We start from the raw sequence: 25,651 nt of genomic DNA, 5'->3' as shown, positions 1-25,651 counted from the left end.
AAAGGGAAAAGATCCTTAGAAAATCAATGTTTCAAGAATATGATAAAAAATAATTTTTCAACCTCCAAAAGAATGCAAAATTCCATATTAAATATTACAAAATAGGTCACTTCAAAAACAGCCTCAGCAAAAAAGCAAGCACTAAGCACACAGTTAGACCCTGTCTCTAAATAAAATACAAAATAGGGCTGGGGATATGGCTTAGTGGTTAAGTGCCCCTGAGTTCAATCCCCAGAACCCCTCCAAAAAAGCTCTTCAAAAACTAGGTGTGCTCAAGAGAATCCTTTCAAAATGTCTTATTATTTCATCAACATTATTATTTAAAAAAAACAAATTGGAGCTGCATCACTTTTTAAAAAAACAATGAAACAGTATACGAAAAAATAAATACACAAAAGCAAAGATAAGAGGTTTTACTCTTTTCTTAACTTCCAGAACAAAAAGGTTAAGAAATTAATAACTATGAAATGGCTGAGTGAAATATCACTCCTAAAACTGCAAAGAAAAGAAACAAGTTTTTCTTGTATACCAGGATTTAAGCAGAACCTATCCTAATCATGTTATTATAAATCTGACTAGATCCAAGTTTTGAAATTAACATTAATTTGAAATGCTTGAGGTACAGGTAGAGGGAGTAGAAACAGTATTGCTAAAAACAATTTTCTATAAAGCTGAGTTAGGTACTAATTGCATCCATATCCCAGAAAGTAGTACAGATTTATTTAAAACAATGAAGTGTCAGGAGGTAGAAGGAATGCACTTTGAAAACATCATCATACTAGGTAGGCGGGGTGGTGCATATCTAAAACCCCAGTGACTAGGGAGGCTGAGGCAGGAGGATCCCAAGTTGGAGGCCAGTCTGTGCAACTTAGCAAGACCCTGTCTCAATATAAAAAATAAAAAGTGCTGGGAATGTAGCTGAGCATTAATTTTCAATTCCCAAGACAAGAAAAAAGAAAAAGAAAGAAATACCCTTGCCAGGTGGGCACAATGGTGCACACCTGTAATCCCAGTGCTCAGGAGGCAGAGGCAGGAGGATTTCAAGTTCAAAGCCAGCCTCAGCAACTTAGCAAGGTGCTAAGCAATTCATTGAGACCTTGTTTCTAAATAACGTACAAAACAGGACTTCAGATGTGGCTCAGTGGTTGAGTGCCCCTGAGTTCATTTCCCAGTACCCTCCAAAAAATAAATGAATTAATTAAATAAATTTAAAAAAGAAATACTCTCACACTAAAAAATAGAAATACTGTATTTTTCAAATCTAAAGATTGTTTCTAAAACAATTACTAACACAGAACTTGTAAATTTAAAAAAAAAAACAACTGAAAGGATTCCACAGACTCTGAACTTGAAATTACATGCAACTCAGTATGGGTAATCAAAGAAAAGTTACAAAATATTTTTTTTACAAAATGGCAAAAAATAAAAAAAAATTTAAACTTAAAAAAATAAACCATAACTTACTGCTGACAATGTACTCCTAAAAGGATGCCCTCATATAACCAAAGAGAAAGGACCATGTATCTAACGATAAGGATCCCAGCACCTCACTCTATCTAGTACATGGTAAGTGCTCAGTAAATTTTAGATAAATTAATAAAAATGCTATTTTTAAAAAATTCTTGTCAGTAGCCTTTTCCTGTAGGAACTCCCAAATTTCAAATTTCCCCTCAACTAACTTCCTGATTCTGTGCTATTAACCATAATTTAATCTGTACCTGCTTTGAAAAATACTAATTTTCTCCTGGGCCATCTCCATTTCTATAACAGCATTCCCTCTCAAAACCTTTGTTCAGATAACCTACATTCACTACTTACATTCAGTCCAAATTTGGGGAAATTTTGGACTTGGGGAAAGTATGGGCTTGATTTTAAAAGACTGGGTAGAGTTCTAATTCTACCACTTGGTCGTAAGGGTTCTTAAGTGCAGTAATTAACTTTCTAGAGTTCTAGTTTCCCAATATTCCACAAGTACACACACTACCCACTACTATGATCCCAATGACCTCTTTTCCTTGACCCACTATACTCCAGGCACACAAGTCTTTCTGGTGCTCAAACACGATAAGTTCAGCCCTACGGCCCTGTGTACTAGCTGTTCCTTCTGCCTCTAGTATTCCCCTCCTAGTTGCATGGTTGGCTCTCTCCATTCACATCTCAGTTAAATGTCATCTCCTCAGACATACCTTCCCTGACAACCCAATCATCCTATTTTAACTTTCTAGATAGCAATTATTGCTATCCTATAATATTTTGTTTTTATTTTTGCCTTTTCACACTATAATATGCCTCAAAGGAGAGCAGGTTACTTCTCTGTCCTATGTCACCAGCACTTAAAACTATGCCTGACAGAGTAGGAACTCAAGTACTTACTAAAATAATTTTTAAATCCCTAAACACAGAGTTTTGCATTCATATAAGGTACCAATTAAAAGGTTCTTCCTTCCCTCTGCTTTGTTACCAAACAACACATTAAGTGCTGTATGACAATCCTAAGCTTAAATTATTACCCCCATTCCTCCCGCTACACCCCAAGACCTAAGCTCTTCAGAGTTCCAAACCCTTACATAGGCCACAGCCTACTTAACTCTCATTTGTTGTTGTTTCTTTCATTCTTTTGTTTTCTTCATGGTACTGGGCATCAATGTCAGGGCCTCACACATGCCACGTAAGCAATCTACCACTAAACTGCATTCCCAGGCCTCTACTCAACTCTTCACTTACTGCCTCAAAGAAACCTCAAATTCAAATGGAAACCAAGTTTCTCAGTGACCAGAGGAATTAGAAATATAACAAAGAGCTGGGCGTAGTGGCACACATTTATAATCCTAGAAACTCGTAGACTATTGGCAGGAGGATTCCAAATTTGAGGTCAGCTTCAGCAACTCAGTGAGGACCTAAGCAACTAAGCAAAACCTGTCTCAAAAAAAAAAAAGTTAAGAAGAGCTTGGGAGGTGGCTCAGTGATAAAGTGCCTCTAGGTTCTACCCTCCCAGTACCAAAAAAGACTACTGGTGCTGCTGGATGAAATAAGAAGCATTGTTGTTCAATATCTATCTATCTCTATATATAAATAGATAGAGAAAAAAATAGATATAGGTATACATTATATATGTGTTTGTCTGCTAAATAACATTCCAAAAGCAATAAATCTACCATCTGTAATAAACTTCCCACTGAAAGGAAAAGAATAATGAATAAATGGCTACTTCCATTGCTAGAAAAAACAGAGAAAGTACAAAGTGAGTATAGAACCTGTGTGTGTGTGTGTGTGTGTGTGTGTGTGTGTATGCATGCATGCATAAATAAGTAGAAAAGAAGGAAAGCTCCTCCTTTTGGAATACTAACTGATAAATGGGGGTCACTAATGTCAATAATCAACAGTAAAAATTGATTCAGGCAAGAATCATTATTGAATGCTAATATGGTGAATAAAAGTCTGATGAACAAGGTATTTTAAGTTATGTCCCCATAAATTACTTATTAATTACAAATAGAAAAACAATCATTTTATAGTGAAGAAAACTGACAGATAACACTTTAACCAGATATCAAAGTAAACTTCACCAATACTAGAACAAACATTATGTACATCTTTTTGTTTGTTTTTTGGTACTGGGAATTGAACCCAGAGATGCTTACCCATCAAGACACACTCCCCAGCACTTTTTATTTTTTTCTTTTGAGATAGGGTCTCACTAAACTGCTTAAGGCCTTGCTAAATTGCTGAGGCTAGCTTTGAACTCAAAATCCTCCTGCCTCAGCCTCCCAAACCTCTAGGATCCCAGGCATGTGCCACTGAACGCAGCGGCCATTATGTACCTCTTGATGTGATTTACTAAACACACATTTCTATTGTGGTAGTTTTTTGACAGACTTGTGTAACTTTAATCATTAAGAAACATCAGACAAATACAAGTTGAAAGACATTCTACAAAGTATTTGATCCATTTTTCTAAAAGTATACTTTATTAGAGGGAAAAAAATCAACACTGAATGCTTAGACATTTGAGGGAGACTAGGAAGGAGGATTTCCCATTTCTCCACACATCCCACCCAGCTTTCTAGTATCACTGTGTATGAAAGAGGACCTTAAGTTGTTCTGGCTTTAGGAGGAACAGATGGGTAAAGAAATGCTCCTCTGAGTGTCTTTCCTCTGGAGATGCCAGGTTGCCAACTAGTTTGTCTCTGGGTGACGGGGCACTCTTGCCCAAGTACCCTGTGGAATGCACAGATGGACAGATGTGGTTGTGGTGGTGGTAGTGGAAGTCATGAGAAAGTACAGTAATAAGTTAATCAGAGGGAGTCAGGGAGAAGTAAAAGGAAGAGAGAGAAGAAGGAATGTGGGAAAGAAGGAAGAAAGTCAAAGAAAATGGGATGGCAGAAGAAGACAGGAATAACAGGGATTTACAATGTAGTCTCCAGGTCCTGGGTCTCTCTCAGTTCTTGTCTGAGGGCAGGTCTCTGGCACTTTGTTTTCCTTCATACATTAAGGCATTCCTACTGGGACACTGCTAGCACCCATCACAAGATGTTGCCATCCTTCTAGTCATTCAGACCAAAGACAGAGGGAGACAACTGCTGAATGCAGGGTTAACACTCCAAAGCACTACAGAGGAACATATAGAAAGAGGTGACCCAGCTAGCCCCTGTGGACAACTGGCAGCTTTTACCAGGCACAGAGGGTAAAGGAGATTTGGCAAGAGCTAATAAGATCTATGTAGGAGCCAGGCAAGGGGACTGATTTTCAACTCAGCATATATTTTAGTGTACCTGGTCTTCAAAAATGTTAATATCATAAGGGAGAAAGAAAGCCTAAAGAACTATTACAGGTTAAAGGAGACTAAACAAATTTGACAACTAAATGCAATGCATGATTCTAGACTGGATCCTGAAATGGGAAATAAAAAGCAATAATAGACATTAAAACAACTGGCAAAATTGTTTAGGGGCTGTGTGGATTAGATAATATTATATCATGGTTAAATTTCCTGATTTTTAATTAATTTTATGTAAGAGAACTATCTTTCATCTTAAGGGAGAATGGGGACATAACATCCCTAATGCATTCTCAAATGGCTCCAAATATATCATACATATATATTTTTTTAAAAAAATTTTTAGTTGTAGTTGGACACAATAGTTCTATTTTATTTACTTATTTTTATATGATGCTGAGGATCAAACCCAGGGCCCTGCACATGCAGGTGAGCACTCTACCACTGAGCCACAACCCTAGCCCCTCATACATATATTTTAATTTGTATATATTTATGTATGTATGTATATGACAGGAGAGTTACAGGAGAGTTTGAAATAAACAAAGGACAGGAGAGTTTGAAGTAAACATGTTGTGATGAAGAAAGGTGCCTAAACTAGAAAATGTGTGAAATAGATAAGGATACAAGGTAAACATGTTTTGAGGTATTTTAGCACAAAACAAGTGTGATAGTTTAAGATAAGCAAAGATGTAAGCAAGATGTGATGTAATAGAGACAATCTGTTAAGATAGGATAAGAAATAGAAATTATGGAATAAACATGTTTTTGGTTTGAAGTGTTGTAAACAACTATAGTATTTAAAGGCCAGGAAGGCTGAGCTCTTTGGCCAGTTCAGACCCACTATGTGGTGGGTCAACATCGAGCGAACTGCGTCCCGCCAGCCTCTGTTCCTGTGCCTCGTGTGACGTGATGCCCCTGGAGTGAATAAACCGAGCATTCGAAAACGCATCTCGTGTGCGGCGGCTTCTTTCTTCAAGACACGGATTGTCGGCCGGGAGAGGTTACCTGGGGCAGGGGCGACCGTGACTTCAGGACCACCCGGGAGCGGTCGGGGGACCTCGCCGCCGTCCCTTGCTCGTGTCAGTATATATACACACATACATATTATAATATATACATGTATTTGTGTAAGAAGGAGGGGCTAGGAGGGAAAGAGGGAATGGTAAAATAAATGAGACAAATTTGTTGGTCAATCAGGATAAAAGATATTTGGGGTTTTTCTGTACAACTCTTGTACATTTGAAATTATGTTGAAAAATGTTATAAAATGTCAAAATGCCTAAAACCAATCTTTTTTTCCCACACTTGATTATCTTCCAGAATTCCTTACATAAATGAATGACCACCATTCATTCAGTTGCCCAAGTCAGAAACATAGGAGCCATCGTTAATGTTTCTGTCCCTCAATTCTCCAGGAGGAAAAAAAAAAGTTCAGGCCAACCCCTGCTCCCTTCTTCACATTCTCAAATCACATCTCCGCAGTCCAGGTGATCACTACTTTTCATCTCAATTACTGCATTCATTCCTAATTTTTTTCTTTTCATATTCACTTTTGTTCCTACTCCAAATCACTCTCTATTCTAGCCAAATCCTGCTTACTTCCCTGAAGTAAATTCGATCATTTCACAAGCACCACCGCCATCCCCACCACCACACTCAAGGGTTTTCAATGACTTCTCATTTCTCTAAGAATTAAAATCTTTTGCTTTTGGCTCTCTGAGCAGCACCATGGCGGTAGGCAAGAACAGGCGCCTTACAAAAGGCAGCAAGAAGAGAGCCAAGAAGAAAGTGTTTGATCCATATTCTAAGAAAGATTGGTATGATGTGAAAACACCAGCGATGTTCAATATAAGAAATATTGAAAAAACATCAGTCAACAGGACTCAGGGAACCAAAATTGTGTCTGATGGCCTCAAGGGTCAGGTGTTTGAAGTGAGTCCTGCTGATCTGCAGAATGATGAAGTCGTGTTTAGGAAGTTCAAGCTAATTACTGAGGACGTTCAGGGAAAAAACTGCCTGACCAACTTCCATGGCATGGATTTTACCCGTAACAAAATGTGTTCCATGGTCAAAATATGGCAGAGGATAATCGAGGCTCATGTTGATGTCAAGACTACCGAAGGTTATTTGCAACAATCAGATACTGAAGACTTCCTTCGCTCAGCACCAGCAGATCTGCCAAATCCGGAAGATGATGGAAATCATGACCCAGGAAGTGCAGATAAATGACTTGAAAGAAGTGGTCAACAAACTGATTCTAGACAGCATTGGGAAAGACATAGAGAAGGCTTGCCAATCAATTTATCCTCTTCAAGATATCTTTGTTAGAAAAGTAAAAATACTGAAGAAGCCCAAGTTTGAATTGGGAAAACTCGTGGAGCTCCATGGTGAAGGTAGTAGTTCTGAAAAAGCTACAGGAGATGAGACAGGTACTAAAGTTGAATGAGCTGATGGATATGAACCATCAGTTCAAGAATCTGTTTAAATTTCAAATTTTTAATAGTGACCAATAAAAAGTCCTATTTGTAGGGGAAAAAAAGATCTTTTCTCGGGGCTGGGAATATGGCTCAAGCAGTAGTGCGCTCGTCTGGCATGCGTGCGGCCTGGGTTCAATCCTCAGCACCACATACAAACAAAGATGTTGTGTCTGCCAAAAAACTAAAAAATAAATATTAAGATTCTCTCTCTCTCTCAAAAAAAAAAAAAGTTATAAAAAAAAATCTTTTCTCTGACCTAAAAAAAAAGAAATGATTCTATCCCCCCAATCATTTGGTTCCTGGAAACCATGCTCTCTTCCTGCAAAGCCTCTGCACAACCTGGTCACTTGGTTTGGAATGCTCTTTCTTCCAAATTCTTTTTCTCTTTCTGATTCTTGAGGTCCAATGACCCATTCAGTTTGATCCAATTTTCCCTCAATAAAAGGAAAGATTATAGTATTTATCCGGCCTTCCCTGTATCTCCATGTACTTTTTACTCTTGAGAAACTATTCAATTATATAAAAAGGAATGTGTTTGGGGCTGGGGTTGTGGCTCAGTAGTAGAGTGCTTGCCTTGCATGTGTGAGACACTGGGTTTAATCCTCAGCACCACACAAACATAAATAAACAAAATAAAGGTATAAAAAAAGAATGCGTTTGTAGTTTGTAAAACAAATTGAAATGTTTGAAGATATTTTAAGTACAAGTAGTTAGTAAGCAAAAAGCCTGTTAGACATAGAATTGATCTGTAAGTAGTAGCACACATATATATATATATGGTAAACATAAAAAGGAATGGGGGGAAGATACCTAATTATTCATGAGCTAACTAGGTATTAAATATTCATGATACATATACATGCAAGGTACTAATATTTATGATATAGTATATATACATGAGACTAAACAGAAAGTCAATGAGCACTTAATATTCACAAGTCCTTAATTCAGTCATCCATTGATGATGCTCATTTTGTTCTGTGTCTTCTGCCCAAGAAACACAAAACCCACAGCTGTTCATCAAGCTTTTGGCAAGCTACAGCTGTGGCAGGCATGCTAATTCCCTGTGTCTCTCTGATAGAGTATATGTCACTGGTCTGTGTCTCTGTGAGCCTCCTTATTGGAACCTTATTCTGTTCCTGATGACCACATCATCAGCAGAAAAGGCTACACAGTAAAAAGAGATGGACATGGGACAGTAAAAGGAAAGACAATGGAATGAATATGACTTAACTTTTCTATGTATATACATAAATACATCAGAGTGAATTTCCATATCCTGTACAACCACAAGACCAGGATCCTAATTAGAATAAGATGTACTCTTATGTTTATATAAATATTCAAAATATAGTCTAGCATCATGTATTAACTCAAAAAAACAGATATTGTAAAATTTTTAAATTCTGCATTTGGGACAGACTCAAAGTCAAAAATGAAGAAACACAATTGGGGGGGGGGACAGTTTTCTTGAGCTAAACTCTCTTGTAACACATTCTGAACACGGATTAAAAGCATCCAGGAAACACACACCAAAAAAAGAGAGATGAACATATGAACATTGTCCACTGTATGGTCCTTCCTCCTTGCTTCCACCCTAGCTTAAGTGTATTAAACTCACTCCATCTCTTGATCGTTTCTCAGTATAAACTGATATAACAAGTCAGATAATTTGCACATTTAAAGTTGTTATGTGAGCTTCCTGTTCCATGACCTCTAGGATATGTGCTGAAGGTACATACTTGGAGGTTACCAATGCATCAAAGTAATTTTTCCCATACCAAATAATAAATGGGAATTCTAAAGAGTAATCCAGCTAATAAATGAAGTATGACAGAGAGATTACTAGACATTGAGTGAGTCCTAGTAGAAGTACAAGCCACCTATAAAGAAAGAAGGAAAGAAAATTCAACCCTTAATGCAATCAGTTCTCTAGATCCAACTACTAACTTGTAAGAAATACAGAGAACAAAGAGAAACTTGTTAAACAATGACATGGAGATCTATACTGTGAGAAATCTTATAGGACAAATAGTCTGCTTTTCTCTGACAAATAAATTGCCAAGAAAGATAAAATGAGATAGAGAAGGAGCTTACATATTTTGAAAAAACTTACAGAGACATACCAACCAATTATAAAGTATGTTTCCTAGATCCTGACTAGAACAAACTATAAAAAAGAAATAAAAACAAGAAAATAAAAAGGCAAAGTTTAAAAGTGGGTTTATGACTTTAGTAAATCTATGTAATGTATAGTCCTAAAGTATATTCGTCTATCTAGGAAAGGCAAATAAAAAAAATAAATGAAAACTTAAAAAAAAAAGAAATAAAAATGAGCAAAAGTATTTAAAAGGCAATCATAAATGTTAATACTGATGCTATGGTGTGATAATGACAGAGCTGTGATGATGGCAGTGTTGTTTATGTTTAAAAAGAGAATCTTTGGGCTAGGCCGCAACTTCCTTAATAAGACACCTATAGCACAAGAATTAAAACCAAAAATCAACATATGGGATGGATTCAAACTAAAAAGTTTCTCAGCAAAAGAAATAATATGTGAGGTGAATAAGGAGCCTACAACCTGGGAACAAATTTTTACCCCTCACACATCAGATAGAGCTCTCTAGGGTATATAAAGAGCTGAACAAAATAAGCACCCCAAAACAAATAATCTAATCAATAAATGGGCTAAGGACCTGAACAGACACTTCTCAGAAGAGAATATACAGTCAATCAACAAATATATGAAAAAATGCTCATCATCTCTAACAATCAGAGAAATGCAAATTAAAACTACTCTAAGATACCATCTCACTCCAATAAGAGTGGCAGCCACTATGAAGACAAACAACAACAAGTGCTGGTAAGGATGCGGGGAAAAAGGTACACTCATACACTGCTGGTAGGACTGCAAATTGATGCAGCCAATTTGGAAAGCAGTATGGAGATTCCTTGGAAAACTGGGAATGGAACCACCATTTGAACCAGCTATTCCTCTTCTCGGTCTATAACCAAAGGACCTAAAAACAGCATACTACAGGGACACAGCCATATCAATGTTTATAGCAGCACAATTCACAATAGCTAAACTGTGGAACCAACCTAGATGTCCTTCAGTAGATGAATGGATTAAAAAAAAATGTGGCATTTATACACAATGGAATATTACTCAGCAATAAAAAATAATAAGATTATGCATTTGCAGGGAAATGGATGTCATTAGAGCAGATTATGCTAAGTGAAGTTTACAATCCCAAAAACACAGATGCCGAATGTCTTCTCTGATATAAGGGGGGTGACTCAAAATGGGGTTGGGAGGAAGAGCAAGGGAGGAAGATTACCTCTAGATAGGGAATAGGAGTGGGAGGGAAAAGGGAGGGAGAAGGGGAATAGCATGGATGGTGAAAGAAGACCTTCATCATTATACAAAATACATGTATGAAGATGTGAATGTGGTGTCAATGTACCTTATATATAATCAAAGATATGATAAATTATTGTATAATGGTGCATTAAGAATTGTAATGCAAAATTAATAAATAAATAAAATCATAAAAAAATAAATAAGCTTTTTGATTAAAAAAAAAAAGAGAGAATCTTTGGTTTTAAAGATATATAGTGAGGGCTGGAGATGTGGCTCAAGCGATAGTGCGCTCGCCTGGCATGCATGCGGCCCGGGTTCGATCCTCAGCACCACATACAAAGAAAGATGTTATGTCTGCCGAAAACTAAAAAATTAAAATATTTTTTAAAAAGATACATAGTGAAATATTTATAGATGGAAGTGATGCAATATCTAGGATTTGCTTCAAATAACTGGCAGAGGTGGGGGTGCTGACAGATGAATAAAGATTGGCAACAAGTTGATAACTATGGAGGCTCGGTAACAAATACATGAAAGCTTATAGTTACTGTATATATTTGAGATATCATCAAATGGTTTTGTTTAAAGAGAAAGAAAAAGGCAAGAGAATACATAAATTGCATGAAACAATCAGGAAAGAGCTCTGTATGATGTAGTGTATGGGAATGAGACCTGGAACTACTACAGCCACTTTCCACCATGGAGAAGACAGCCTGAAGATGAAATCCACCCATGAGAAAGGGCACCACTGACAGAATTAAATGGAGCTGGAGTCCTGATCAAGACAAATCCAAAACCCATCCTACCTCAGGACTTTTTCATTTTTATAAACTAGTCAATCCTCAATAGTCAGTCAATTTTAGTTGGATTTTCTGTTACTACAAATGAAGGTAACACAACTGATACAATCTCCCATTTACTTTCAACCTAGTCACATTTGTTTCTTCATTCACTCAAAATGTTATCAGTAAAATCATCAATAACCCCTTTCTGCTAAATCCAATGAATCTTTTGGAACTAATTGCTAAATCTTCCTCAGCTGCACCTTAAATGTTATCATGCTCAGTGTTCTATTCCCAATCTCTGAGACTCCACATTCCTCATCGTTTTCTTTCTTCCTCTCTAGATACTCTATGCATGACTCTTTTGCTGGGTCTCCATCTTCCATCTTGTTCTCTCTCCATATCCTCCCTTAATGAATGGAGGTCATCCACTTTCTTGATTTTCATTATCAGCTATCATGAGAGATCTCATTCATGAGATCTTCTAAGCTCCACAGATGAATTCCCAAGGGTCTAAAGCACATACTACCATTTCAGATGTTCCTCAAACTGAATGCTATACCCTCCACACACAATCTGACCCTCTTCTACTGTTCCCTTCTTCATTAAATAGATTCAATCTTAACATTTCTCAAGATCTCCGCTTTCCTTCCACATATCAAATCAATCACCATGTCTTATCTTTTACATCCGTCCACTTCTCTCATAGTCACTGAAATCATTCCTATTCAAGTTCTATCATCTGAACCTGGACCAAATAGATCCCCCTTCATGACTCTTGGTCCTACTCCAACCCACTTCCCATCTTATTTCCATGACGTTTTTTTATTGTGGTAAAATACACATAATATAAAACATACTATGTCAACCATTTTTACATGTATTCCAAAAGATCTATTGCAAAAGAGACTTCTGATGATATCACCTTGCTTAAAACAGAAACTAAGTGACTTGGAGTCAAGGTAGGAAGAAGATTGTCACCAGATCTACTCTTTTACATGTTTTGAATTTTGAATCTGTGCCTGTTCTACCTATTTAAAAAATATTTTAAGCATCAATAGATTTTTCAAGAACCTATAAAAAACAAGACCTCTAGCATTTATGTAAAATTATAAAAAGGTTAAAGATATTATTTCTCTTTTTGAAATGTGTCACAATACAAATTCTACAAAACATATAAATTAGAGAATAAGTTTACATGGTCAACAGTCTATACAAATATCATTTTTAAAAAGGATGAGCAAATTTGCATAGTATGGTGTCAATTGTTGGTCCTACCCAGAACACTAAAGTTCAGCTCTGTAAAGATACATAATAACTAATTGGTATGTTCATTTAATACAAGAAAATGGAAATTGAACAGCCAGAGGAAATCTTCCCCAACATTAAAACCAATGGTGAATTTGGCAAGTACCCTGCAGAAGATATGAAAGAGGAACAAACACTGAAAATATCTAGAAACACTGATGAGATGGTTGGATTAAAAATTTTGCTTCAGAACAAGAACGCTGGGTCAGATGAAATTCACCTATGAGGAAGGGTACCACTTGTTATTTATTTCCTTGAAAACAAGGAAAAAGAGACAAGAATATTAAGGCTTCTGGACAGACTACAATGCCAGTGTTTCTATCCCAGACAGCAGGGATCCCAAGCTGTATGTCTCAACAATTTATGCCTCACTGCCTAATGAGAGAGAAATGTATTTTATTACCTGCCTTTTATATAATTAAATAGTATCCCCTTTAGACAGTAGTGGTAGGAGGCATGGAAAATAAAAGGCTAAAAAAAGATAACCTTTAGAGTAGTAGAATGGCATCAAGAAAAAAAAATTGGGTGGGGGCTGGGGTTGTGGCTCAGTGGTAGAGCGCTTGCTTAGCATGTGTGAGGCACTGGTTTCGATTCTTAGCACCTCAGTACAACATATAACTAAACAAAATAAAGGTCCAACTAAAAAATATTTTTAAAAAACGGAAACTACCTACTTTGAAACTTTCCTTTACTGAGGACAAGTGTCTATAAAACATTTTAAATGTTTCAATCAAATGTCCTTTATTTCAAGAGCCCTAAGTACTTAAAATGTGCATGCAATTCTCATTTTAGAGTTAGAAAATGGTTTGAAGGAAATGATGAGAAAGGGGAAACATGACAGCTTCAAAATAACATTTTAAGATCACACATACAGATCCCAGGAACCAAGATGTATGAGACATGAAGGAGATGAAGATTATTTCAATTAAAATTTCCACTTCAGCCTGTAATCCTGGCAGCTCAGGAGGCTGAGGCTGGAGGATCTCGAGTTCAAAGCCAGCCTCAGCAAAAGCAAGGTGCTAAGCAACTCAGTGAGACCCTGTCTCTAAATAAAATACAAACCGGTCTGGGGATGTGGCTCAATGGTCAAGTGCCCCTGAGTTCAATCCCCAGTAGCTCCCCGCCCCCGCCCCCAAAATTCCACTTCTTTATCTCTAGAAAATACAAGTCCTTTATGAATATTATTGGGGGATATAGTTCAGTTGGTAGAGTGCTTGCCTCAAATGCACAAGGTTTAATCCCCAGCACTCCCCTCCCACACACACACACAAAATTGTTGAATATTACTGGATATAACACTACAGTATATAACTACAAGGGTTATCAAGGGAGTTCAGGCTCCTCTCTGTCACTGTATTCCTAGCTTGTTTTATCTTTTCTAGTTTGTAGTGAAAATATTTTTAATAAAAACTTTCATTGATATAACAATAAAAAATAAAATCCCATTCCACAATAGAAAATAGAATATCCAATAGCAGCCTACATGTGAAAGTAATAAAATGAATATTTTGTAATTACATGTGTTCCTTCTAAACAACTCAAAGATTTATGAGTATTACTATCACAACTATTCAGCAAACATGAAAATTGAGACAAATCACTTCAGGAAAATGCTCCAGAAAAGAAGGAAGTCATGTGGGGAAGGAAAACTGGAAAGATGCTACTGTATAGGACTTTAATTTAAAAATATATGATGAAGAGACAAGCTTTTTTTTAAAAAAAAAAAAAAAGAAGAAGAAGAAGAAGAAGAAGAAAGAAAAACACAGGTATTAGTGGCATATAATCCCAGTTACTCAGAAGGCTGAGGCAAGAGGATCTCAAATTGAAGACCAGTCCTGATAACTTAATGAGATTCTGTCCAAAAAATAAATACAATAAAATAAAAAGACTGGGGATGTGGCTCAGTGGTAGAAAGGTAGGAATGAAGGGCCGGAGGAAGGAAAATAAAAAACTATGTGAAGCTAAGGGGTGGGAAAAGTGATAAATGTGATTAATGAAATGATTATTAGCTAAACCACCAAGCTTGTCGGTATTAATAAGAATAAAATATTTCATTTAAATATCATTATTTATAATTTACTAATTGAAGGGTTCATAAAGTAGTATGTACACATGGCAAACTAGATCCACTGAAGGAGGGAGGAGACCCTAAAAATGACAGAGGCTAAATACATTTCCTATTTCTGCTCTAACTATCCAAATATAAATAGGCTTGTTAAAGAAAAATGAAACATATTTCTAAATTTTGCAAAGAAAAAAAAATTAAGGCTGACTAAAAGGTCTTCATGCTTTTGTATGCCTTCATTTCTAGTATAAACATAAGATTGTAATGTATTATATGAAGAATATAACACAGATTAAGATGCAAATTTTAGTATCATAAAGAAGGGCTGGTAATGTATGAAACATGATATGTCAAGAGCTTTGTAATGTTGTGAACAACCAATAAAAAAAAATTAAAAAAAAAAAAAAAAGAAAGGCTGGAGTTGTGGCTCAGCAGTAGAGCGCTCACCCAGCACATGCAAGGCCCTGGGGTCAATACTCAGCACCACATAAAAATAAATAAATAAAGGTATTGTGTCCAGCTACAACTAAAAGATAAATATTTTTAAAAAAGACTTAGACTCTAATTTTAGTTCCACTGCTAACAAGCTGGATGATCATGGACAATTTAGTTGACCCCTCTATATTGTTTCCCCATTTATTAAAAAAAAAAAGCAATTATCATATTTCCTAAATTCTTTTTCCAATTTGAGTATTTGTGAAATCAGTATGTCTTACAATTAATTTGTACTTCAATGTGCAAAGTATCTTTTAAATCATAATATAGCTTACAACCTTTATAGCTGTGATTCTTAAGCTGGGGTCCTTTTGCTCCCCAGGAGACATCTCACAATGACTAGACCATTGACACAAAAGAGATGGGAACAGCGGTAGGGAATACTACTGACATTTAATGCGTAAAAGCCAAGGATGCTGCTAAAATTCTACAAGGCACAGGACAGCCCCCAAGAAAAAAGAACTATCTTACCAGTAGTTCTGCAATTGGGAAATCCTGCTTTAGAGTCTCATGAGGAAAAAAATAAAGCAATGTTGACTTAATAGGGTTGTTTGAAGAATTATAAGAGAAAAACTACATGTAAAATGCTCAGAATAGTAATTAGCACAAAGTCCTGTTATTATAATAAATTAGTAATAGTAGCTTTTTCTTTTCTTCTTTTTATCCAATATATTTAGATAATTTATCTACTAAACAAACACCTAATTCCTTAGCCTAGCTTTACATACTATTATGTCCCAAATTACCTTTCAAGCTGTGTCTCTCACTATTTTATTACAAAAACCTCCTCCAATTTACCTGGTCTATGTTGCTTCACTAACACTACCTAGTGTCATTACTCCATGCCTACACACAAACCATTTCCTCCATCTACAATGCCTACTTTCTATCTGGCTTAATTTTCATCAGGATTTAGCTTGAATATCACCTCCAATATGAGGTCTTCCTTCACAGACTACTTAAGCTCAACGTGATCTCTCCCCACCACTCATCCCCTACCCTTACCAGTCTCCCTCTGAATGTCTTTGCTCCCATTATATGACTCTTAACATAGATTTCCTGAACTCTACGTAGTTATACATTTATCACATCTTCCTCTACTAAAGCATAAGCTCTTAAGACCAGCATTGCTGAAACCTACAGCATTAGACACTACTTATCAGACCTCTCCACTGAAACTTCTCCTTTCCTGGGCTTCAGTGTTATGCTTCCTTAATTCTCTTCCTAAGTAACTGCTCTAATTCTGCCTCTTTTTCCTCAGCCTCCTCCCTGCATTCTAAGTATTCACTATCCTTAATTCTGTCTCAAATTTCTTCTCTCCTATGGTCATATCTACTTCCAATTTCAATTACACTGCTATGCACAAAATATCAAATTATTGTTTCTATCCTTAATTTCTCAATCATACTACTACCTACGTTTATAGCTACTTATTTCATTGGATTTCTCAGAGAAGATATTTAGCCAACAATCAAGTTCAAGGTTTTTGAAAATAAAGCTGCCTTCCCCATTCCAGCTTACTGTTTTTTCTCAGTTAACAGCATCACAATTCATTCTCCCAGTCACTAAATCTGAAAGTCTCAGGTAACCTCATCCTCCCTAAAACCTCAGGTGACCTTATCCTCTTAAATATTCTATTTTCAGCTAAAGCACTCCCCATGCACCCCATATTTAATCTTTTAGAAATACTAAAAATTAAATTTCTGCAACTTTTTTGTTTTTAAACATCTGTCTCTTTTCCATTTCTTTGACTTCCACCCATTTAGTATAATGGTTAAGAGCACAGACTGAAGTCAGATTTCCCTGGTTCAGATCCCAGCTTCATTAGTTGGGTGGCTTTGGATGAGTTCCTAAACCCATGATCCTCACTCTCCTCATCAGCAAAACTGGAATGATTAGCAGTTTCCACCTCATAAGGCTGTCATGAGGATTAAAATGAGATATCATGTGTAAAGTGCTTGACCCACAGTAACTGCTGGATAACTGAAGCTTTAATGTCATTTTCACCCCACTTCAAGCCCTCATCACCTCTTGCCCAGAATCCTACAATAATGTCCCAAACTGGTCTCGCTACTGCTACTCCAAGTCTCTCTTAACCACAGTTACTAACCACTGTTCTTACAGTCTTCATGGCCTTAGAGTCAGATCATATCATACATAGGATTTTGACAAGATCTCTTGGGATATACAAAGAAATATAACAAGGTTATAATAGCAAATGAGTTTATAACACTGAACTAAAATAATCTGAAAAAAGGGAATGGTGGTTGATAAGGTTTAAATGATAAACTGACATCAGAAAGTGAGCCTTGAATTCCATGTTAAGTACTCTGAATTTAAGAATTTAGTAACAAAGAGTGTACAAGAGGTTCTGCATCCAGAATTCCCCCAAGAGATTTAAGGGAGCAGGACATTTAAAGCAAACTCTGTCTTATAATTGCTTAAATAAGTTCAGCTATTCAAATTCAGCAGGAGCCCCACAATGGTTTAACTTCCTCCTGTTTTTGCAATTTACTTAAAGTAACTAGAGTATTGTTGCAAACTCATCTACATAAACTTATTCATTTGATTAAAACTGTAGTGGCATTATTCTGCAAAATAAGCTATTAAGACAGGCCATTTGGAATATTTTTAGGATAAAGAGAACATGAGTCAAAGCTCTTGACAGAATACTTCAAATTAATTAAATATTCCACATCTGCTTCCTAGTTGTTATGATGTTTATACTTCATTTATTATAGTTCAATTAGTTCATTCTATATCCACAACTGATTTTTAGCTATCATTTTAAATTACTTTTCCAACATATGGTTCTAAAACTAACTACTTTTTATATGTCAAAAGTTAGGTTTCTAACAGAAAAACCCTACATATTATTGCTAAGAGACTTTAGTAAATCATTACTGAAAGTTGGGTTATTTGTTTGTTGTTTCTGGTTTTGTTTGGGGTACTAGGGATTGAACTCAGGGGCACTCAACCCCTGAGCCACATCCCCAGCTCTATTTTATATTTCATTTAGAGACAGGGTCTCTCTGAGTTGCGTAGGGCCTTGCTAAATTGCTGAGGCTGGCTTTGAACTCGCCATCCTCCTGCTTCAACCTCCAGAGCCACTGGGATTACAGGCCTGCACCACTGAGCCAGGCTTGGGCTAATTTTTTTAATAAATGAATACAACTGGGCAACAATTTTGAAATATTTTGTACATTAACCTTTTCTGGTAAGCATTTATAAAATGGAGATTATTTATTTTAAAAAAACTTATTTTTTTTTCTATTCACTTCATAGAAATTTGTTATGAAAAACTGTCAATAAACAAAATGTACAAACAGGGCTGGAGTTGTAGCTCAGTGGCATAGCACTTACCTAGCGTGAGTGAGGCACTGTGTTTGATCCTTAGCACTACATAAAAATAAACAAATAAAATAAAGGTATGCTATCCATCTACAACTACAAATTTTTTTTTTTTTTAATGACAACTCTTGGGCTGGGATAGTGGCTTAGTGGTACCGTGCTTGTCTCATATGTGTGAGGACCTGGGTTTGATCCTCAGCACCATATAAAAAAATAAATAAAGATATTGGGCCCATCTACAACTAAAAATATTTTTTTTAAAATGACATCAGCTCTTTAAAAAAAGTGTACAAACATAACATTCTCAACAATGTATTAATTTCTTGTTACAAAGTCACACTCTGAAGGCCTTCTAAACTCATTTTTTCATCTCATCTTGAATATGATCTTTTTAATCCATTTCAACTGCTGCCAAGGCAAAAGTAACCAAGTACCAACAATATTCCTCTAAACCATTTGAAAGTTCGTTAAGATCTGTCCAATCTTTGAAAAAATATTAGAAATGAACATGTATTATGTGCACATTTTCCACACTTGCCAATAAAAGGATCATTCTGCAGAATGGTTACAGCAAAAAGCAAAGACTTTAGGGTCAGAAAGACCTGAGCTGGCATGTTGAATATATCACTTGTCAGATGTTAATCTTGTGCAAATTAGTCTTTCTAGCCTGAAAAACAGTGCCTCCTTCATCTGAAAAACAGTAACAGTATCTATAAGGATACTGTAGGAATAAATGAAATAATGTTGTTAACACAATGGGTAACAGGTATGTCCCACCTTCACTAGTGTCTTACCCTTTGTAGTCAAACCTCAAATGAAAACTCTGCCACTTACTGACAGTGTGACAGTAGAATTGTTTCATCTCTCTGGCTTCCTCACTTTGTTCAAATGAGGAACACACTATGGACATCACTGAGTTGTGAATCCCAAATGTACAACTTAATGCAAGCATCTAGCAGAGTGCCGGGCAAAATAAGATTCCATTAATACTGTATTCCTTTCACTTCCTTTCTTCTCCAATGTGCTCTATGTGTGTTCATGAAGTGACCCAGAATCTACTAACTGGCCTGACACATATACAGAAAATAGGCCATTTTCTGGTTTAGACTTTGTGAATACACAGCAAAATTTTGACATCTGTATTCTAAGAATCCTCTCAGTTTCTGATAGAAAATATTCCTGTTTCTATTGACCTTCCATTTTGTACCCATTACTTTTACACATAGGTTACTATATAAATTTTCCTCTTTCCTAAATACTTAAATAGCCTTCACTGACCTTTCAAATGGATATTACATTCAGTATGCTACTTAAGTTAAAACCCAACACATGTGTTATTCTTATTGCTTACATCAGTAGGAAATGTAAAATAATGATACTTTGTGCTTTCTTCTGTTACTCTAGATATTCAGTTTCAAAGAAATCTTACAATTTAAATTATTTCAAAAGATTTATTACATTTATTCCTGGTGCCAGTCTAACACCAAAACATGAGAATTCAAATAAAATTAAGGCTGTCATAAATATAAAATTACATCCATGTGAATTTCCTCCAAAACTAATTCAATTTTCCAAACATTGAAGCTCATCTGCTTGTAAATTAAGATGCAAGTACTGAAAACACTCAACTATATGTTCAAACAGCAAAAGTGAACTAAACCATTTACCAATATATTTTTACAGTCCTAAATCAGACATCAGCCATTATCTTCCAAAAAAAAATCCTGTATTTAATATCCAGAAAAAAGTTTGTAAATACTAAGGAGCTTTTCAAAAAATATTTTATGAATCCAAATTTATTAACTACAGTAGAATAAAAATCTTACAAAAATTACTCTTAAAAGTTATCACAGTAAATGACAGAAGTGTCTTCCAAAGAAAAGCCAGCTAATTTTTTAAGCATTCCACAGCTTGGGCTCCTAAATCAACAGCTAAAGAACAGGCCCTTTTCCTGTTATTCTGCAAGACTGGGTTATGGAGGGAGTGCTTAATTGTGACTGTACTACAGAATTTCTGTGTCAACAGCACATATCATCAAAAAAAGCTTCTAAGAAAAAATCCCAAGTAGGGAGTTTTTGTGTCTCTTAATGTGTAAAGCCAAAATACATTCATAAAAAGAAAGACCCCTCACTGATTATACGAAATGAAAACAGCAAAGTATAGTCAGCAAACTTACACACTGGCTTTAATAGATGGTTTAATAATAACGTGAAATGTGTACAGAGGGCTGATACAGGCATAAAGAATGACAACAAAAATTAATACTGCTTTTCAACACAAGCCACCTTCCATCCTACGGAGTGTGAACAGCAGCCACCATTACAAATGTCAAAAATCAATAGAGTACTATGTACCATCTACCTTCTTCCAATAATGAAGAAACCAACACAGATTTCTTGGTAGAGTAATCACAATTATGACTGAGGGGGGAATGTATGCAGTACAATGAGGAAAGTGCCACAAATTAAAACCACTCTACATAAATTGCTCACTGATTTAAAAAAAAAAAAAACTGCTCAGTGAAAGGGGGGGGGAAGAACACTTTTGCTGTCCAATAAAAGGAATCCGACCGAATCCCCCTGACCACTCCAGGGCCCTTCATTTACAATCCAACCTGCTTGCTTGCTTTCTCCTCTCTTTCTCCTCGTCCTAGTCTTCCACCATCTCTCTGAACCGATAGGGAAAGCCACGCATGGAGACTCGCAAATCGGGGAACAAAAACCGGGATGTGGACATCCTCGGAAGGAAGAGGTAAGGGAAGACACCACTTACCTGTCCCAAAGGCTTTGGCCACCAGCCAGGCCAGATTGCAGGCGATTTTGGCCCTCGAGAAATCATAGTGGTCAAAGGGCTTGATGGCTGGAACAATGAACGTCTTTCTCATCTCCCTGGGGTCTGCAGCATCCCCCATCTTTCACCGTGGCTCCTCGGGATGTCCGGGCTCTAACCTTCACATGGTGTGGCCTCGCCGCCGCTGGGGTCGGGACGGGAGGGGAGGGGAGCTCAAACCATCGGGGCCGGGGCGAGGCCCGCCCGGGCGCCGACTGGAGGGAAGCTCAGCTGTGCGCGCCGCGAGCCTGCCGCCTCCCGCGGGAGCCGCCGCCGCCGCCGCTGCCCCCGGGCATAGGAATGTGGCGGCGCGGTGTCCGTCGTCCGTCCGTCCGCCCGCGCCCCTCGGAGCCACCCGCCCCGCGAGCGCGCGTGTGAGCGAGGCCGCCTCCCCTTTGTCTCGGTTTAGTCACACGGGCTTGGGGGAGGGTGGAGGCTGGAAGGGCCCGGAATTTTAAGGCGGGGGGGGGTAGTCTTTAACAATCACGTTGTGGAAAATGTCCCCGCCACAGCGATGCCCGCACGCCCTCGCCTCCCCCTTCCCTTCCCTCGGAGCGGGAAGACCCCCTCAGAACGCGGGTGGGCGGAGGAACCAGCAGGACTGAGGGGCGCGCGGGGCGGGAGTGGCCCACCCAGGGCCGCGGGAGACCGAGCAGAGGAAAACGTCAAAATCACTGCGGCGCCCAGGCCGCCGGCGGCCCGTCCCCTCCTCAGCTCCCCTCCCGTCGCCGTCTCCTCCTTCTCCTGCCACCGTCGCCTCCCGGCGCTTCCTCCCTGCTGACGAGCAAGGCGGTGGCCTGGAAGAGGCCGCCAACCCCTAGCTCTCGATTCCTGCCTTATCAGTTATGTCCTCGTATTTTTTCCCCCTCCTCTTGCCGCCGGACTAGGGTGCTCCCCCTCAGCCGCCGCCGCCGCCGCCGCTGCGGTTTTCCGGCTGCGGCACTGGATGGAGAGAGAGCAGATGCGGAGACTGAGCATGCGCCCTGGCGCTGCTCGGGCCCCCGCCCGCTTCCCTCCGGCCGCGGCGGTCCCGGCCCGCCGCCCCGCGCACTGAGCATGCCCAGCCTCGCTCCCGGCCCGCGCCCGGACTCCGGCGGCTGCCTTTTAATCATCACTTAGGAGTTCTCGCTGGGGTGGACGTCCTCTGAGTCTCTGGCTTCTGGCTGCTCCACTTACACTACGAAACAGGAAAGGGAAGGAAAAAAGGAGAGAGTAGGCCTAGCCATAGCCTGTATAATATTCTCTGGTGGTTCAACCAAAAGAACTGATGTTTATTTAAAATGCTTATTTTGTGGAATGCACTTTACTGCGAACTTGACCTGGACAGTCCCATGTAATCCTCACAGTAACAGTAAGGGGTGTGTATTATCGCTGGTTGACCACGACATTATGGAGAGATGAAGTGAGTTAAGTCATCCTAAGGGCTTAAACAGGTCTGAAAATCAGGTTTGAGGCTCCAAAGCTATAGGAATTTCATGAAGTCAAGATACTTTCTTAACTTGATGCTCCACACTAGGATGTTCTAAGAGAAGGCATACATCCGTCAGATAAATCCTTACACAAAGTAAACTGATACCTCTCAAGATCTGAAATCTAAAGGCCTTATAGCTTCACTTCATCAGACCCCTCTCCGTTTTCCCAAGAGGGCTTGCTTTCTCAGATCTGTGTGTCCTTGCTCATTGTAGGCCCTCTGTCCACCTAGCTTACTGCCTCCTTAATCTCCAAGTCTCTCCACAGTAGTCACTCCCTCTAGGAAGCCTGCCCTGATAGCTACTGACAACTTCCCAGTGGGGACTGTCACGTGCCTCCCCTTTGTTCCCAGAACACCCTGTTCTTATGTATGTCATGACATTTCTCATACTGTTAGCCAATCATCAATTACTTCTTTGTCTTGGCCTTTAATGATATGACATGGCTCATCTCCAGCATCTGCATGTTGACCAGCCCGTGGTAGTTGCTCAATTAATATTTAGGGCCAAAGGTAAATGGTACCATAATTAGCACTTATTGAGCTTACTTAATTTAGTAATTTTTCACATTTCGTTTTAACATATTATCTAATTTTAATTATTGTAGGATTCTGTGTTATCTTCATTTTGCAGATCAAAAAACTAACTCTTGGGGGAAATTTTGGATTGCCTATGTTGCACAGTTAGTAAAGGCAGACTTAAAATTTGAACCCAGAACTATCTTACTTCAAAGCCCATACTCTGTACTGCTAGAACCTCCCTATTATCATCAGTCATTATGATAGAAGCAAAGCACAAGAGGGGAGAGGCTTTGGAGCCTACTATCTAAAAGGGCAGTTGCACCAGTAAACTGGCTCCTTTGATTCTGCTTAATCTTTACAAACACTCCTCCCTGAACCTAGCAAGGCTCTGCAGATAAGCGTTGATAACAATGTAGGGTAGGGAAAGAATGTCAGTGAGAATAATAATATGCCACAGGAGAGTGGGGTGTTGATATAATTTTTCAGTAATTTAATTAATATTAATAGAGTTTTTCTCATGTAAATGCTCTTTGCTAGTTCACATAAGGGATGATAGAATTAGCATATAGATAATAGTTCTCAAGGCACATTCATATGATAACTATTTGATTTCCACATCCATTCTGTGACACAGGCCTTCTTATCTTCCAGTTCTAGATGCAGAACTGAGGATCATAGAGATTATGTGGGCTAACCAAGATTTCATGGTTGATTGGTATCAGAGTCTAGCTTCAAATTCAACACAGTCTTCTGTCTCCACTCTGTCTCCACTTCACTGTATTTTATGGAATCTGACATGTACTTAAATAAATATGAAACAAAGTAAAAGTGTGAAGTCTATAAGAGATACAAAGTGCAATGAGCACATATAGGTGGAGGGATTGGGAATGTTTCTTGGAGGCTACTGTTAAATTTAATGTTCTCAAATTCAACTTCAACTGAATTCTAGAGCACACAAATCAAAGTAAGAAAAACTCAATGTGAATATATCATACGTTTAGATATATTCAAAAGAGAAACCTGTAGTCCAGAAAGGTTGAAGAGAGATACGGACACATTTTACCTGTCGTTATAATAATCTTTCAGTAAATACAAGATTCTCAAGGCCAAAAACCATGCCTAGTCACCTTTATGTTGAATGTGATCTAGTGCTTTGCCCAGAGTCGATGCTGGATAAATGCTTATTGAATTTCATTGAAAATTCTTTCAACCTAAATAAACAAGATGAGGAAGAGCAAGAAAAAAAAAAGACCATTGCTCTGATTTGTCCCTTGATTCAAGGGTGACACTTTAGTAGGGATGGCATTACTCTGACCCTAACTTGAAAGGATTTGGGGAATGGAGGTGGGGGGAAGGTATCAAAACAATGAGAAGCTTTTACTTTCAGAGAGACTGTGAAACAACTTGGGGTCATAGTAGGAGGCTGTTATTAACAGGGAAACACCCTGAGGACAAAGAAGAAGGATCTGTTTTCAGAGAGGCAGACACTCTAATAGGGTGTTCTTTGTGACACCTTCAGAATGATCCTTTGAAAAACTGGAAATCTCTGTGGACTATCACTGTCAAAAAGAAATGCTCCTGCCTCCTTAAGATAGTGACTTTGTTCAAAACGAAAACAAAACCCAATGATTCTTTGGTCCTGCTTGCCCAACTGCACAGCTGTCCCTCTACTTTTTATATCCACATCTAGGGTCTCATCCATCCGTAGGGCATCAGCTATACCCACAACACTCCTCTCTGTTTGAAAAGTATTTCTCTCCTTTCATCTGGAAATTCTAAAACGTCAGCTAGACTTCCTTCCTTATCGCCTTCCTCCATTTCTGTCTTAAGGTAAATTAATAAATTCACTCATCTATTCATCTGCTAGGATTGATTGAGAACCCAAGTGCAGAGGATGCAATATTGAACAGGACAGCTCAAAGAAGTAAATAAAATTTAGAGATTCTATGACCTAAGCAGCCCAGTTTTCCTCCATTGTCCCATTTCTAGAGGCTAGAAGCCTTGTACCTTGTAACTTTGCCTATAGAAATCTTTGGTGTATCCCATCAGAAGCAAAGAAATACTAAACCAGGGAGCTCTGCAGCAAGACCGCTTAAGTAGATTTATCTTAAGTAGAAGTGTGTATACATATCCTATCATCCACTTTCAGCTGGTTGCACTAATAGCAACTGGTACAGAGCTTTTGCTGTGTACTGGGCTGTGTTGTACAT

At 38.1% G+C, this 25,651-nt stretch overlaps 2 protein-coding genes and 1 pseudogene across 14 annotated transcripts in view; 2 read left to right on the top strand and 1 right to left on the bottom strand.

The window, feature by feature from the left end:
- Camsap2 (calmodulin regulated spectrin associated protein family member 2) overlaps positions 1–22,436 on the bottom strand; it is a 93,734-nt gene extending 71,298 nt beyond the window's left edge. For 4 of the 13 annotated variants that reach the window (XM_078022547.1, XM_078022550.1, XM_078022551.1 and 1 more), the window contains exons 1-3: positions 21,395–22,436; positions 18,635–18,670; positions 15,743–15,778 (exon numbers count right to left, since the gene is read on the bottom strand). In XM_078022547.1, coding sequence (XP_077878673.1) covers positions 15,743–15,778; positions 18,635–18,670; positions 21,395–21,533 — 211 coding nt within the window. In that variant the 5' untranslated portion in view covers positions 21,534–22,436. The remainder of the gene's footprint in view (positions 1–15,742; positions 15,779–18,634; positions 18,671–21,394) is intronic. The other 9 variants (XM_013360796.4, XM_005330375.4, XM_005330376.5 and 6 more) reach the window with 4 other exon arrangements.
- Positions 6,487–7,265, top strand: LOC101954366 (small ribosomal subunit protein eS1 pseudogene; annotated as a pseudogene).
- Positions 21,239–25,651, top strand: part of Ddx59 (DEAD-box helicase 59) — an 89,263-nt gene continuing 84,850 nt past the window's right edge. Inside the window, exon 1 of the mRNA XM_078022557.1 lies at positions 21,239–21,373. The gene's annotated coding sequence lies outside the window, so the exon portion shown is untranslated. The remainder of the gene's footprint in view (positions 21,374–25,651) is intronic.

The sequence above is a fragment of the Ictidomys tridecemlineatus genome, chromosome 10, assembly GCF_052094955.1.
Source record: "Ictidomys tridecemlineatus isolate mIctTri1 chromosome 10, mIctTri1.hap1, whole genome shotgun sequence".
NCBI classification, from domain to species: Eukaryota; Metazoa; Chordata; class Mammalia; order Rodentia; family Sciuridae; genus Ictidomys; species Ictidomys tridecemlineatus.
The sequence above is the reverse complement of the archived record's forward strand: the minus strand, read 5'-3'. Positions and strand labels throughout refer to the sequence as shown.